This window comes from Orcinus orca, chromosome 11 (genome assembly GCF_937001465.1).
Source record: "Orcinus orca chromosome 11, mOrcOrc1.1, whole genome shotgun sequence".
In the NCBI taxonomy this organism is placed as follows: Eukaryota; Metazoa; Chordata; class Mammalia; order Artiodactyla; family Delphinidae; genus Orcinus; species Orcinus orca.
The window spans coordinates 95,911,206-95,927,741 of record NC_064569.1 but is presented as its reverse complement, the minus strand read 5'-3'; the positions used below and the strand labels follow the sequence as shown (position 1 = coordinate 95,927,741).

Below are 16,536 nucleotides of genomic sequence, written 5' to 3'. Positions count from 1 at the left end.
CTATAGCAAATTTGGGACAGTTCTACAGCCTAACTAGGAACCCTGTAGCCCTTGTCTCTATGGGGCAGGATGCCACAAAAATCTTTGTTAGCCAAGGCAGGGTTAGGCCACTGGTTTAATGACTCAGGCAGTAAGAAGACCACATCCTCCTTCAAACAGCCACACCCTCAAACCCCCAATTAAGGCAGTGCAGGGTCCTGATTTGTTTTGCTCTTTCTGACTGAACTTGGGTTTGCCCTGTTACTTCTGAAATGCGACTTATGCCAGTCCCTATCAGAAGCAAGCAGGCGGGGGCCCCCTACGAAAGCACTTCGGGACCTGGCGGACAAGCCGAGTGGCTGCATGCAGGGCCTTCTCCTGCCACAGCAGCCCACCCAGGCCCGGATGGCACGAGGGGCCTTCCACCTACCTGACTCGAGAGACAGCATGCTGCGGCCAGAGCCTGAGTGTGGATGCTGGTCCGAGTCGTGGGCCCTTCCCCATTGCAGCAGGGCGGTCAGGGGGTTAAAGGAGAGGCACAGGAAGGTGAGGACACACAGCAGGATTCGCGAGCGGTCCACCATGCCAAGTGCTACAGGAGGAGAGTCTGGCTCATCTTTGACCTTCAAAACAGGGGGCCACAAGGTTAGAACGAATACTGCGTGGATTTTTAGAGCATTTTACTTTTATGTATATTGGAATCAGATCATGAGATTTAAATTCAAGACCATTAAGTCAGATGGGAATAAAGCACTTGCCCTCTTGCCACCTGGGAGAAGAACATGTTCTAAAGACCAGAGGGACATGAGCTCTGCTTTTACAACAGAGCTCCATCACAAAAGAGAACACTCTGCAGGATTCTGTTTCTGTGTAATTCCACAACAGGCAAGCTAATCTAAAGCGACAGAAGGCAGATCAGAAGTCTCAGGCTGGAGAGACGTGTGTGCACTTCCTGCAAAGTGTAAGTTCATGGGAGATAAAAATGTTCTATATCATTTTGTTCTAAACTAGAAGAGATTTATTCATTTATCATTTTGTTGTTTTTTTATAAATTTTTTTATTTTTATTTTATTTATTTTTGGCTGCATTGGGTCTTCGTTGATGTGTGCGGGCTTTCTCTAGTTGTGGTGAGCGGGGGCTACTCTTCCTTGAGGTGTGCGGGCTTCTCATTGCGGTGGCTTCTCTTGTTGCGGAGCATGGGCTCTAGGCACGCAAGCTTCAGTGGTTGCCACACGCAGGCTCGTAGTTGTGGCTCCCGGGCTCTAGAGTGCAGGCTCAGTAGTTGTGGTGCACGGGCTTAGTTGCTCCGTGGCATGTGGGATCTTCCTGGACCAGGGCTTGAACCTGTGTCCGCTGCACTGGCAGGTGGACTCTTAACCACTGCGCCACCAGGGAAGCCCCATTTATTGTTTTTTGTTTTGTTTTGGTTTTTTTGGCTGCACCACACAGCTGATAAGTTCCCTGACCAGGGATCAAACCCGGGCCCTCAGCAGTGAAAGAGTGGAGTCCCAACCACTGGACCTCCAGGGAATTCCCTATTGTTATTTTTTAATTGAAGTATAATTGACCTACAACACTATGTTGGTTCGAGGTACACAACAGAGTGACTCGATATTTTCATACATTACATCAGCTCCATGGTAAGTCTAGTTACCATCTGTCACCATACAAAAACACTACGATACTATTGACTATATTCCCCATGTTGTATATTTCACCCTTGTGACATTTATTTTGTAACTGGAAGTTTGTAGTATCTTTTTTTTTAATTTTTTTTTTAGTTTGTAGTATCTCTTAACCTCCCTCACCTATTTCACTCACCCTCCCAACTCCCTCCCCTCTGGCAATCACCCATTTGTTCTCTGTATCTACCAGTCTGTTTCGTTCTGTTGTGTTCGTCCATTTGTTTTGTTTTTTAGATTCCATATATAAGTGAAATCCTATGTATTTGTCTTTGTCTGACTCATTTCACTTAGCATAATACCCTCTAGGATCATACATGGTGTGACAACATCTCATTCTTTTTTACAGCTGAGTAACATTACACGGTATATATATATATATATATATATATATATATATGTATCACATCTTCTTTATCTACTCATCTATCTGTGGGCACTTAGGTTGCTTCCATATCTTGGGCTATTGTAAATAATGCTGCAATAAACATAAGGGTGAACATTACTTTTTGAATTAGTGTTTTTGTTTTCTTTCAGAAAAATACCCAGAAGTGGAATTGCTGGATTGGATGGTAGTTCTATTGCAAATTTTTTGAGGAAACTTCCTACTGTTTTCCATAGTGGCTGTATCAATTTTCATTTCCACCAATAGTGCATGAGGGTCCCCTTTTCTCCACATCCTCACCAACGCCTATCATTTTCTGTCTCTTTTATTACACTTAGCATAATACCCTCTAGGTCCATCCACGTTGTCACAAATGGCAAGATTTCACTCTTTTCTTATGGCTAATATTTCACTGCATATATACCACATCTTCTTTATCCATTCATCTATTTCTGGGCACTCAGATTGCTTCCTTATCTTGGCTATTGTAAATAATGCTGCAACGAACACAGGGGTGCATATGTCTTTCTTTTTTTTTTTTTTTTAATATTTATTTCTTTGGCTGTGCCGGGTCTTAGTTGTGGCATTCAGGATCTTCGTTGCTGCATGTGGGATCTTTTTAGTTGCGGCATGAGAAATCTTAGTTGTGGCATGCAGGATCTAGTCCCCTGACAAGGGATTGAACCCATGCCCCCTACAATGGAAGCTCGGAGTCCTGACCACTGGACCACCAGGGAATTCCTGATGTTGAGCATCTTTTCATGTGCCTGTTGGCCATTTATATGTCTTGCAAAAATGTCTATTCATGTCTTCTGCCCATTTTAAAACTGTTGTTTGTTTGGGGGGTTTTCTGATGTTGAGTTGTACGACTTCTTTGAAAATTTTGGATACTAACCCCTTATTAGATATACTGTTTGCAAATACCTTCCTCCATTCAGTAGGTAGCCTTTTAGTTTTGTTGGTAGTTTCCTTTGCTGTGCAAAAGGTTTTTCTTTTGTTTTTTTTTTAGGGTTACATCCGTCTACTCTCTTTTTTTTCTTAATTTATTTTTATTTTTAGCTGCGTCAGGTCTTAGTTGTCGCACGCAGAATCTTTTTGTTGTGGTGCGTGGGCTCTCCGTTGTGGTGTGTGGGCTTCTATCTAGTTGTAGCCCGTGGGCTTCTCTCCAGTTGTGACGTGTGGGTTTTTCTCTCTCTAGTTGTGGGGCGCAGGTTCCAGAGCACTTGGGCTCTGTAGTTGTGGCGTTTGGGCTCCAGAGTGCATGGGTTTTGTGGTATGCAGCCTCTCTAGTTGAGATGCGTGGGCTCAGTAGTTGTGGCGCATAGGCTTAGTTGCCCAGTGGCATGTGGGATCTTAGTTCCCCGACCAGGGATCGAACCCGTGTCTCCTGCATTGGAAGGCAGATTCTTTATTTACCACTGGACCACCAGGGAAGTCCCAATGCAAAAGCTTTTTCATTTGATGTAGTCCCATTTGTTTATTTTTGCTTTTGTTCCCCTTGCCTGAGGAGACACAGCTCCCCCCAGATTGCTAAGACCAGATTTCCCTGGGGGTGCAGTGGTTAAGAATCCACCTGCCAATGCAGGGGACACAGGTTCGAGCCCCAGTCCGGGAAGATCTCACATGCTGCAGAGCAATGAAGCCCATGCGCCGCAGCTACCAAACCTGTACTCCAGGGCCTGCAAACCACAACTGCTGAGCCCGTGTGCCACAACTACTGAAGCCCGTGCACCTAGAGCCCGTGCTCCGCAACAAGAGAAGCCACAGTGATGAGAAGCCCATGCACCGCGACGAAGAGTAGCCCCCGCTCGCTGCAGCTAGAGAAAGCCTGCACACGCAACGACAAAGACCCGACGCAGCCAAAAATAAATAAATTAAAATTAATTAATTAATTTTTAAAAATTGCTAAGACCAATAACAAAGAGCATACTGTCTATGTTTTCTTCTGGGAGTCTTATGGTTTCAGGTCTTACATTTAAGTCTTTGATCTATTTTGAGTTTATTTTTGTAGATGGTGTGAGAAAGTAGTCCAGTTGATTCTTCTGCATGTAGCTGTCCCATTTTCCCAGCACCATTTATTGAAGAAGCTGTCATTTCCCCTTTGTATATTCTTGCCTCCTTTTTCATAGATTTAAGTATGGGTTTGTTTCTAGGCTCTCTATTCTGTTCCATTGATCATGTGTCTGTTTTTGTGCCAGTACCACACTGTTTTGATTACTGTAGTCTGAAATCACGGAATGTGCTACCTCCAGCTCTGTTGTTCTTTCTCAAGATTGTTTTGGCTATTTAGGGTCCTTTGTGTTTCCACATAAATTTTAGAATTATTTGTTCTAGTTCTGTGAAAAATGTCTTTGGTATTTTGACAGGGATTGCACTGAATCTGTAGGTTGCCTTGAGGAATATGGTCGTTTTAATGGTATTAATTCTTCCAACCCATGAGCACAATATACCTTTCCATCTGTTTGTGTTGTCATCAATTTCTTTCATCAACGTCTTATAGTTTTTCCAGTACAGGTCTTTTACCTACTTGGTTAGATTTATTCCTAGACATTTTCTTCTTTTTGATGCAATTGTAAATGGGATTGTTTTTCATTTCTCTTTCTGATACTTTGTTGTTAGTGTATAGAAATGTAACAGATTTCTGTATATTAATTTTGTATCCTGCAAACTTACTGATTTTATTTATTAGTTCTAACAGTTTTTTGAAGGTGTCTTTAGAATTTCCTATATATAGTATCATGTCATCTGCAAACAGTGACAGGTTTTTTTTGTTTATTTATTTATTTTTGGCTGCATTGGGTCCTTGTTGCTGCGTGCAGGCTTTCTCTAGTTGCAGCAAGTGGGGGCTACTCTTTTTTGCGGTGCACAGGCTTCTCATTGCGGTGGCTTCTCTTGTTGCGGAGCATGGTCTCTAGGTGTGCGGGCTTCAGTAGTTGTGGCACACGGGCTCAGCAGTTGTGGCTTGCAGGCTCTGGAGGGCAGGCTCAGTAGTTGTGGCACACAGGCTTAGTTGCTCCGTGGCACGTGGGATCTTCCCGGACCAGGGATTGAACCCATGTCCCCTGCATTGGCAGGAAGACTCCCAACCACTATGCCACCAGAGATGCCCAACAGTGACACTTTTACTTCTTCCTTTCCAATTTGGATTCCTTTTATTTCTTTTTCTTGTCTGATCACTGTGGCTAGGACTTCCAATTCTATGTAGAATAAAAAGTGGTGAGAGTGGGCATCCTTGCATTGTTCCTGATCTTGGAAGAAACGCTTTCAGCTTTTTACTCTATATCTTGATTACTGTGAGTTACATAAGCGCATACACTTGTTAAAACTCATCATACTGCACGATACAGTAAAATAGGTGCACTGTATCACATATAAATTACACCTCAAAGTTGATTAAAGACCATACTTTAGTATGAACCTATTTACAGAAGCTTGCTTATTCTTTTTTTTTTTTTTTAGCCGCATCACACAGCTAATAGGATCTTAGTGCCCCAACCAGGGATTGAACCTGGGCCTTCAGTGGTGAAAGTGTGGAGTCCTAACCACTGGACTGCCAGGGAATTCCCAGACGCTTGCCTATATCTAAAACCACAACATTGTTTTGTTTTCTCCCCAGTTTTATAGAGGGAGAACTGGAGGCAGAGGCCCTGCCTGCCCAGGGAGCCTAAGGAGGGAGGGAGACTGGAACCAGATCTCCGCTGACTCCCAGGGTGTATATCCCACACAACTTGTTTTCAGTATTTTTAAACCATTTGAAAATTTCTTCTGAGGATTCAGACACCTATCTAATTCAACGTATATGTCACGTGGCCTTTTGTTACCAAGCAGAATCACATTTATAAAATATTTCAAAAATAGAGCTTCCTTAATAAAATTAAGTACATGATACAATAAATGGTCTGATCAAAAACTTATGCTAGGGGCTTTCCTGGTGGCACAGTGGTTGGGAATCCGCCTGCCAGTGAAGGGGACCCAGGTTCGAGCCCTGGTCCGGGAAGATCCCACATGCCAAGGAGCAACTGGGCCCGTGCACCACAACTACTGAGAGCCTGCGCTCTAGAGCCTGTGCTCCGCAACAAAAGAAGCCACCGTGGTGGGGGGCCCGTGCACCGCGACGAGGAGTGGTCCCCGCTGGCCGCAACTAGAGAAGGCCCTCGCGTAGCAATGAAGACCCAACGCAGCCAAAAATAAACAAATAAAATAAATTAAAAAAAAAAAAAAAAAACTTATGCTAGAAGGGAACTCTGTGCTTTTGAAGCCAGAAACTGCCAATGCCAAAATACAGCACAAACCCCAGTGGTCTCCACAGGCTCCTGGGAAGATCATTAGGCTTGAGCCTCTTTTAACGAATTCCATTAAACAAGAATTGCCAGGGGCTTTCTTCCACAATTAAAGGCCCTTGGTAGGAATGTTATCTATTAGACTGCAAACTGTAATCATTTCCCAAAGAGGACCCAGAGGCAGCATCATCCTAACCCAACTGATCAAGCTCACAAAGTGGTCTTGCCAGGCTCATTATGGGCGAGGGAAGCGATGAGGCGCCTCCAGCAACTCCTGGCTCCGCACAACAGCCGCTGTGTGTTCCCATGCTGGATTTGGCCATTATTCCCCTCTGATGGGCCCTTTCAGCAAGGACCAGTAAAACCGGAGGTTGTATCCCCATACAGAGTCAGCTTTCTTTTTCTTTATTCTCCAGTACGTGGCTAATTTCACAGAATTCTCGTTCCTCTCCAGCCCAGGGCCTCTGAACACCTGACCTGGACCGCTGTCTGCAGCCTCCCCACTATTAACTTCGGGGAGATGGGAGAGATTCCAGGGGTCAGGGGATTTCAAAAGCTCATTACCTTTGCGTCATCCAATAGAGGGCTTCCTGGCTCAGAGTCGATGGAGTAGGGGGAGAAGCCTGCCTGGGACCCTGAGTCGGAGGCCGGAGGCGACATCAGAAGGACATTCTGATTAAAGTCATCGATCTTCAGGTCCACGTCATTGTCCACCAGGCTGCCTAGGTCAATGCCCTTCAAGAGCTCTGTAAAGAAAACCCTACCTGGCAAACGGTCCGTTTTATAGCACCCCACCTGGGCTGGAGCTGGGCTAGGTGAGGGATGCACAGCCCCTGCTCCTGCTTCACCCCTGAAGGCACCTTTTACACAACAGTGGACCCTGCCCGGTGCCCAGCACAGGACTTCTACTATAACCGGAAAGTCTGAAACCCTTTTCTCAACAAGCACACTTACTGTTCTTCTGATTTGCCAGTTTCAGCACCATGTTCTCCTGGCGCAGTTTATGATTGACCTGCTGCAAGTATTTGATGTAGTCAATGGCCTTCCTCAGAACGCCAGACTTGTGCATCTGGGAAGGAAGACGGGTGAAAAACACGGTGGCGTCAGACCAGCTTGCAGTGAAGAGAGCAGAGGCCCAGAGCTTGGGCTCTGGAGTGGGAGGTGCTGAGTTCAGATGCTGACTCTCCCACTACTTAGCTGTGCAACCCAGGACAAGTTACTCAACATCTCTGAACCTCACTTTCCTCCTCCGTGAAATAGGGATAATGATAGTATATGAGTCATAGGCTTGCCATGAGGATTAAATGAGCTAATATGTGTAAAGAGTTTAGCCTCTGGCCTGGCACACAGTAACACTATATATTAGCTGTTACTTCTACTTCCTATGATAATCCTAGCATCAAAACAAACTTTAAGGAAAACAAACGACAAACAAAAAACCAGAGTGCTGTTGGCTGGTTATCTTAAGTAAAAGTATATTAGTACCTTTCAGATTTGTAGGCTACAAGGAAAATTATATTTTCTTTCAAAATAGAGGTAAAGATAAACAGACAACAGGTAAAAAAAATCTCCTATGTGCCAAAGCCAAAAGATACATTCATTGAAACACCAGAAATTTATGAAAAACCAATTTCCTCTATTTGTTCTTTGTCAAAGATCCAATCTCCATTTTTCCTTCTCCCTAAAAGGTTAAAATATTGTTAGCCATCCCTGAATACAATTAAACATATGCCAAAAATGCCATCAGCTGCCTCAGATGTATACACGGTTGTGTATCTGGCCATCAGTGAGCAGTAGGTGTCTGCGACACGGTGGTGGTAGTGGAGGTGGTGGTGGCCACCACCACTGCAGAGCAGACTCAAAGGTCCAGGCAGGCCACGGCCTTACCAACACCCAACAGTTAATATTTTATAATCCTGGAATTTCAAAACACCAAGATGCTTTAGTAAGAGAGCACCTTTAACTATTCTTGCATTCACTCAGCCTGGGCCTGGGTCTTCCCTAAATTCCTGCAGCAAAGACAGATAGAGGGGAGATGATGGGGCATGAAATAACATTTTGCTTGGCACCTACCTTGGCATCTGTCCCCATGACCAGGTCCTTCAACTCAATGATTTTGTCATTGATGGAGGAGCGATACCGCTTCTCAATGATGTTGTGTGTCGTCCTCCTTTCTCCTTCCTTGGGGGGCTCGAGCTGCTTGACTCCCCCAGGTACCTGCTTAATGGGCACTTTCTCTTGTCCCATCATCACAGGCATTGTGGTCAGAATGGTCCCATTGCTGCCCACCAGGGTCTAGAACAGACACAAGGGCAGAATGACCACTTGGTTAGTCTGAGTAAAGCAACCTCGCAACACAAACCCACTGGCCCTGGCCACGTGGCATCACCTGAAAACGCTGTGTAGCCTGACACCCTTCCTGGGTTAATTAAGTCCAGAAGCCTTAGGAGCCGTGGTACCTCAGGTACTGTGCCCCTTTCAGAGTCACTGTTGATTAGTCATGTGCCACAACAGCATTAATGTGCCACACCAACCTTTGATGTAGGGATGCCAGAAACACGTCATGTGATTCCTGCTTTGCTGTCGACCCGTTAGCCACTTCTGAGCTCGCATACAATGCACCAACTACAAAACTTTCTCCTGGTGTATGGCACGTATTTTCCTCTCACATGACGGTGAAGTTAACTTACTGCATTTCCTTATACGATTTGCCCATCAAAAAGCTCAAGGGCAGAAGTGAAAATCAGAGCCATTTTATTAAACAGACCAACTAGAGAGGCTTCCCCTTGTCTTCCCCTCAAATCTGCTTTGCCTGCTCTTTGTTTCTGTTTTCACTACTTTTAGTTTTATTTTCTTCAACAAATGGCCTCAATATCCAAATGGCCAATGAACACACAAAAAGCTTCTTAACTTCGTTAGTCATCAAGAAATAATTCACACATAGTAAAAAGCACACATTTTAAGTGTACAGATTAATGGAATTGTGATGTATGCATACAATGTGTGTAACCAAGGTAATCCTGACCAAGACACAGACCATTTCTATCCCCTTAGAAAGTTCCCTCATGCCCCTTCCCCCAGAGCAGTAATCATGCTCTGACTTCCAGCACCATCTTCCTGAACTCTGTATAAATGGAATCATCAGCAGGAACTCTCTGTGATAAGCATCTTTTGCTCAGTGTACTATTGTTGAGGTTTAGCCACGTAGTTGTATGTATCAATAGTTCTTTTTGGATGGATAGTTGGGTTGTTTCTAGTTCTTGGCTTTTATGAGTAAGGCTTGCTTTTGAATTCTGATCACTTTTTCTCTCAGACTCTCTTGCCACAAGATGAGACAGTGGCCAAGACCCTACAACTGAAGTATGGTGCCTTTCATGTCCCCCACCTTGGAGCCCCTCCCTTCCTGGGGGGCCTAGGGTCCTTCAGAAGCTAAACCTCCATCAGCAGGACCTAAGAGGCAGATGGTCCTGTGTGGAGCTGTTGCCCAGAAACTGGGGCTCCTCTGCTGTTCCTCTCTTGCCCTTCATAAACCCTAGTACTCCCACATAACACTCGGTGCTGGTACTTCTTAAGGGGAAAAAAAACCTAAAATGGGGTCATTTTGCAATCTGACACACTGCATAGAGCTGCCGCATCTATTCAGTATCTGGAGGCTTCGTTACCATCTCTGAGGCCTAAAACCCCCAAGAAGCGGGGGTGGGGTGGGGGGCAGCTCTTACCGGAACTTGAAGGGCAGCTGTCTGGATGGGGGTGGTGAGGGCAGTGAGGGCTGGGTTCTGGACTGCAGCCATCACAGGGCTGCCATCTGTCTTCAGTGTGGTCAAAACAAGGGAATCTGTCTTGATGATCTGAGGCTGTACCAGGACCTGGATGGAAAAGGAAGAAAAGGAAAAGGAAGGTAGCATTACTTTTCTATTTTGCATTACTTCTTCCTGCCATTGCTGCTGCCGCTGTTGCCACTTCCACCACCTCCAGAAAAGAATCAGACCCTCCAGAAAAGAATGAGAAAATAAAATTTTCATAAAACTGAGAATGTAGCTTGATTACTGGGTTGCCGGGGAGAAGGCGTACAGCTAAAGAGGGTTCTGGGTTGGAAGGCTGAAAGGCTTTGAGGAGAGCAATGCCAGCGGCCTAGCAGGGGCAGAGCAAGCATGGCTCGGGTGGACAGTGTAAGGAAGAGAGACCTGATTGTGGACAAACTTAGGAATGTGAGGAAAAGGGCTGGGAAGCAAAAATGGTAAAACTGGATTGTTTTTTAAACCTAACTTACTTCATTAGTTAGAAATACAGTCCACTATGATACACAGCTTAAGAACATTCTGGCACATTTCTCTTCAGTTTTATACCCATTACATGTGTAAATGAGTTAATACACCAGCATTTACTGAGTTTAGGTGGGTGCCAGTGTGCATCTGCAGACGTCTTCTCTGCCAGGTCTCACGGGTGTCTCGTAAGGTCCAGGTGCCCCTACCTGCCCTGCAAGCTACTCCCTCACACTCCGCTGGTCCTGCTTAGCATGTAGACCACATCTTCAACCACAGGCCGGCCAAGAGCCCCAACCAAGGCCTCCCTGAATTCTTGTCAGCCACCTACCGGGACCTGCTGCACCTGGGGCGCAGCAACTGTCTGCACCGTGGCCGGGGCGAGGGTCTGCAGCGTGCCATTGGCTGTCTGCGTCAGCACCCGCTGGGCCTGCACCGTCTGCACCTGCTGCTGGATGGTGACCGGCTGCACCTGGGAGGATGTCACTAGGCTTTGGACTTGAGGCTGAAGGACTTGGGAAAAGAGAAGAAAAAAAGTCACGTGGACGAGGAATGCATTCTGTCACCGTAGCTGTGGCAATAACCGAGGCTGGAGTGCCTCCTAACGATCCCAACTCCCCACCTGTTGCTGAAGAAGATGTGCACAGCCATTTACAAGCTGGTCTAGATGACAAGAACATCCCATAAGGGCTGCATCAATTTCTGAGGGAACGAGTACAAATTATTTCATTACTCCGATGCTGGGGTGGAGGTGAGAGAAGCTAATCAGCAAGTGACTGCACCCAGCAAGGGAGTTAGCAGGTGTTGAGAGCCAACTCCCTGGGGCTTCATTTCCTCCCGTGAAGTGAATGGAAGGTGCACTTTGGGATGAGGGTCTCAGCTTCTCACTTTGTGGCCTCCCCCCAGCCCCTAAACCCTTGAAGCCCATTAAAGACCTGTCAGATTCTTTGAAATTAGTAGAGCAACACTAACCCCACCCAGGGGTCCCCACAGGGTCAGAGAGCAATCTGATGAAAAGGTGCTGGGACACAGCACAACACAGAAAGTCCCTCATTCACTCAGCACACACCGAGGGCCTACTGTGAGGCCCGCCAGTCGGAGACACGGCACCTATGTTAACAGGAGTACTCTTCTCTGCAGTGGACGCTCAGGAGATGTCTCCTGGATGAATGGTTCTCAACCTACAGGTGCTGAGATCTTCCTGGTACCTGGGTGAGTTTCAAGACTAATTTTATTCAAGCCCCCACCTCTAGTTACCAGGACATCCCTGTGGCTACTGTGCCCGCTGGAGTCTCTGACCACGCATCCTTGAAACAGGCACAGTAGACATTAAGGTATTTGAAGAGACCGAATGTGTTCCTGCACCACTATGCTTACGGCCAGCTACTGAAACCTCATTCAGACAGGGCCAAGTTGATAGGCTGTGTCATCCCCAGAGAGGGCAGAACTATTTACAGTCTACCTCGGAAGTGTCTGCAAACTGGCACAAAAACTTTTGAACCAACCAATCGCTATCACATCTGAGTTCTGAGTCACCTTGAAAGCTGGTAGCTGCGTTCTGGTATATCAAAGGCTGCTGGATGATCCTCGTCTGGGGAGCGGTGCTGAATGTCGGGGTGATCATTACTGTCTGCTGCTGCAGCTGAGCTGGAGGCTGGGGCTGGGGCTGGGGGCGGGGCTGAAGAACGGGAGTTGCCCTTGGCGGAGGGGGAACCGTGGTGGGGGGAGCCTTGACTTGTAGGGCTGGAGCCTGGGGGGAGGTAGCCGAGGGCGAGAAGGAAGGTAACGGGACCTGGCTGAAGGACCGCTGCACCGAGGGGTCCCCGGCTCCGGCTCCGCCACCGCTGCTGCCGCCATTGCTGCTGCCGCTGTTGCCACTTCCACCACCGCCAGGGAAGGAGCTGCACAGCTGCTCTGAGAACAAGTCAGGGAACTCTCCCACTTGATTGCTGACAAACTGCAGCATCTCTGTGAGCAAATGGAAAGGAGTAATTCTACTGCCAAACAAAATATCTATTAACTTTCAAATTTGCTTAAGAAACCGAGGCATGAAAATCCAATAGCTTTCCCAAGACACTGCAGGGATGGGTCGCCTCTCTCTCATGGGGGAGTGGGACAGGACTTCACTTGCTTGATGTTCTTCTCCCTCCTCACCACCTCCAGGCTTGTTCTACCCGCTTTCCTCATTGTCTGTACCAGGCCTAAGAGGAGCTACCTCTGTGCAGGGTGAATGTTCCTCTTGGAGGGTACGGCTGGTCGCATTTTACGGTTGGTGTATTGCTGTCCTGAGTCTTTGGAGCTCAGCAGCCTTGTACTGTGAGGCCACCTCCAGTCTCAGCACTGCTTCCCATGGCAGGGGAGTCCCCAGACCCCAACTCTCCTCACCACAGGCAGACTCTGGGCCTTCTCTCCAAGATGGGCATATCCCTGGGCACTGTTGGTACCCTCAGGAACACTCGGGGATGATAAAGTTGATGGCCTCCAAGTCATGGAACTTTAGAGGTGGAATGGATGGAAAGATGATACACGAAGTCCAGGACAGGGAAATAACTCGGCCAAGGTCACACAGCTCATCGGGGCACAGCAAGGATTAGAACCAGTTCTCTGCCTCCCAGCCTCGCCTTCTTCTACTGTACCCCAGTGCCTTCACTGTCAGAAGGTCAGGGCAGAACAGCCCAGGCCCTGGACCCCTCTGGCTGTGCCCCTTTCCTCTGGGCAAGGAGCCTGTGGAGCCAAGGGGATGTGTCCGCTGAAGACCATGCTGCCTTCTATTGACAGATCATGCTCCAAGTACCTGGGACCCCTAAATTCCCAGCCCAGAGGGCCTCTTCCCCTGCTTCATCCTCCCAATGGTTCACCCAAATCGAACTTAATCCACAACTAACAACTCATCTCTCATGACTCCTTCCTCCCCGTAGGGCTGCTCCCCATTAGGAGTCTGGGGCCTCAACTTTGACCCAGGTATGTTCAGATCTACAATTCTCTCCCCTGTCCACATTCTCTCCCCTTTCCTCTCCAACACATTCCCAAAAAGCTACTGCTTGTTCCTAAACTCCGGCACCCTCCTCTCAAAACCCTCAAGGCTGCAGGATGCTCTGATTTGGTCACCAAAAAGAAAAAACAAACAAAAACGAAAAACAAAGCCCCCAAACACTGTCTCCATTCATTCGTCAAACCTCCACCAGCAAGTCCCTCCCAGGTTTCTAGCAGTGTGTGTGTGTGTGTGTGTGTGTGTGTGTGTGTGTGTGTGTGTGTGTGTGTGTGTGTGTCTGTGTGTGTCTGTGTGTGTGAGGGGGAGGAATCTGGGCTATAAAGAGTCTTATGTTAGGCGAGCAGAAAGCTACCAGGGGTTTCTAGCACGACCTCCACACAGGATAACTGGAGCTTAGCAGTTCAGCATGTTCAGTGTTCAGTCAGTTCAACCTGCTGGCGAGACTGCATCTCACAAGATTCAATGACTACACGGTGGTGTTATTTACCAACACCTCGACACCCTGCTCTGTCCCCACTCAGCCGTCAGCTGTGGGAGGGAGAAATGGGCAGAATGCCACAGATACTGTAACCTGTACCAACAAATTCCAATTCCTTGTACATGATTAAACTAAGAAATACCCTCAAACTCAGCACAAAATTTAAACAAAACACAACTTGGTGCTGACACATTCCAAGCACAACACAGTATTATAAAATGCTTTAAGAAATTAAGAGAAACCTAATAATTCGTTGAGCTTTCCAGAACTCCCATAAAATCCTGACTCTGGGGAATCAACACAGAGGACTACTTTGTGAGCCAAAAGAACATCACTCCCTGGCTGATTGTTCTAAACCATGGAAAGCTAAGGAGGGCAAAAGAGGCCAGAGGGTAGATGGGCACAGGCTTTGGCACTAGGTGGGTCTCAAACGGCCCATCTAATCAGCTGTGTGAACGTGGGCAAGTCACTTCTTTCTACACCCTCGTTTCCTTACAGGAGGCTGCCACAAGAAGACTCACTTGGCTTCTTTGTGGTGAGGATTAATAAGAAAATTGATGCACAGTGCTTGGTGGGGGCAGACCCTTACAAAGGTCCCTGTCAGTGGTGCTTCTGAAGCCCCACTAAACAGGCACTCGGCTCCACTTATCCTGTCGAGTGCTCTCTAGAACCTTTTGTTGGGGAGACATGGTCTGGCTGGTGAAGTAATGTACGGAGGTCACAAAGCTTAGTTCACAAAGCAGGTTAAGTGTGTGTAGGCAGATGGAATGCGACTGCTTAAATTAAAAAAAAAAATCCTTTTCGACCCACACATGAGGAGCTCCAGGGAGCTATCTCCAGCCAGGCAGACGGGCACGGGGCTGAGGGGCACAGAGGAGCCGTTAAGACTGAGCATTTGAAGGAAGAAATAACGAAGAGGTTCTTTGAGCCACTGCTGCAGCAGGCACGCTGGGCCTCCCGGGGACCCGTCTGGTCTGTGGTGACAGAGAAGGGGAGGCCCCGGTAAGTGGAACGAGGCCCACCCAGGCGCAGATTTGCTCAGTACCTGGGGGCTACACCTCGGGAGCTCCCCACATCTCCTGGCTCTTCCCTGCTCCCATCATTCAATCATTCGTGTGCTACGGACAGACAGGCTCTCGTGTCCGCAGAGAGCCATGAAACCTAGAGAAGGAGGCCTGGGAGAAGGCAGTTTTTTTTTTTTTTTTCGGTATGCAGGCCTCTCACTGTTGTGGCCTCTCCCATTGCGGAGCACAGGCTCCGGACGCGCAGGCTCAGCGGCCATGGCTTACGGGCCCAGCTGCTCCACGGCATGTGGGATCTTCCTGGACCGGGGCACGAACCCGTGTCCCCTGCATCGGCAGGCGGACTCTCAACCACTGCGCCACCAGGGAAGCCCAAGGCAGTTTTTATGGAGGTTTGAAAATGAAGTTTGGCTAGACATGGAAGGCCAGACACGGGCCTCCTTGGAGCTGGGTCGCCCACCAGGGCCTGCAAACCCCAGCTCACCTTGAGGGGGGACTCCTGTCAGCCACCCTCCCCCACCAAGCCACATTCCTGTGTTTAGCTGCTTCATAAACTAAGATCTAAGTTGCTTGATAAAGTAGGCTGGGCCCCAAGAAACTATATCTGGGTTTTGATCACGTAACCAAAATTAGAGGCTCCGGCTGTCACCTGTGCCTGACAGTCTCAGGCTTCATCCAAGGAGACCCCAAGTTCACTTGTACTTTACAGAGCTCGCGACCTAGAGGTAACATAAGCCACTGTGTCTGGCTCAGTCTAGTGGCATCTACCTCAGAATGAGGTAATTCGAAATCTGGTCAGATTAATTCTGGTCAAGAATAAAGAATCGGAAGCCCCAAATGGGGTACCGTTGTCTCCAAACCGCAGTCAGTCAAAAATTCTTTCAATGGGTATTTGTTACCGAGCCCTGTTAGGTGCCAGAAGAACTACTTTTACAGAAGTCATTTATTCTTATATTTTGAATTTATTATGGATCTTGTGTTAGACAATCTTTTAAAATAATTTTCTTTTTTAAATCATAAAAGTAACTTTCGCTACCAAAAAATGTAGAAAAAAGTTAAATGAAAAAATAAAAATCATCCAGCAGGGCTTTCCTGGTGGTTCAGTGGTTGAGAATCTGCCTGCCAATGCAGGGGACACGGGTTCGAGCCCTGGTCTGGGAAGATCCCACCTGCTATGGAGCAACTGAGCCTGTGAGCCACAACTACTGAGCCCGTATGCCACAACTACTGAAGACCACGCGCCTAGAGCCCATGCTCCCAACAACAGAAGCCACCGCAATGAGAAGCCCGCGCACCGCAAAGAAGAGTAGCCCCCGCTCTCCGCAACTAGATAAAGTCCTCGTGCAGCAACAAAGACCCAACACAGCCAAAAAAAAAAAAAATCATCCAGCAATTCCACCACCCTGAGACATCTACCGCCAATGTTTTGATGTGTATCCTTCCAGACTTCTTCCTA

The 16,536-nt window shown here is 47.4% G+C and overlaps 1 protein-coding gene across 2 annotated transcripts in view; it reads right to left on the bottom strand.

The window, feature by feature from the left end:
- SREBF2 (sterol regulatory element binding transcription factor 2) overlaps positions 1-16,536 on the bottom strand; it is a 60,972-nt gene that overhangs the window by 25,850 nt on the left and 18,586 nt on the right. The window contains exons 2-8 of one of the 2 annotated variants that reach the window (XM_004279540.3): positions 12,125-12,556; positions 10,920-11,101; positions 10,046-10,192; positions 8,400-8,621; positions 7,281-7,395; positions 6,891-7,072; positions 410-602 (exon numbers count right to left, since the gene is read on the bottom strand). In XM_004279540.3, the coding sequence (XP_004279588.2) occupies positions 410-602; positions 6,891-7,072; positions 7,281-7,395; positions 8,400-8,621; positions 10,046-10,192; positions 10,920-11,101; positions 12,125-12,556 (1,473 nt within the window). Of the gene's footprint in view, positions 1-409; positions 603-6,890; positions 7,073-7,280; positions 7,396-8,399; positions 8,622-10,045; positions 10,193-10,919; positions 11,102-11,210; positions 12,075-12,124; positions 12,557-16,536 lie in introns of those variants that run through there. The other variant, XM_033405157.2, reaches the window with a different exon arrangement.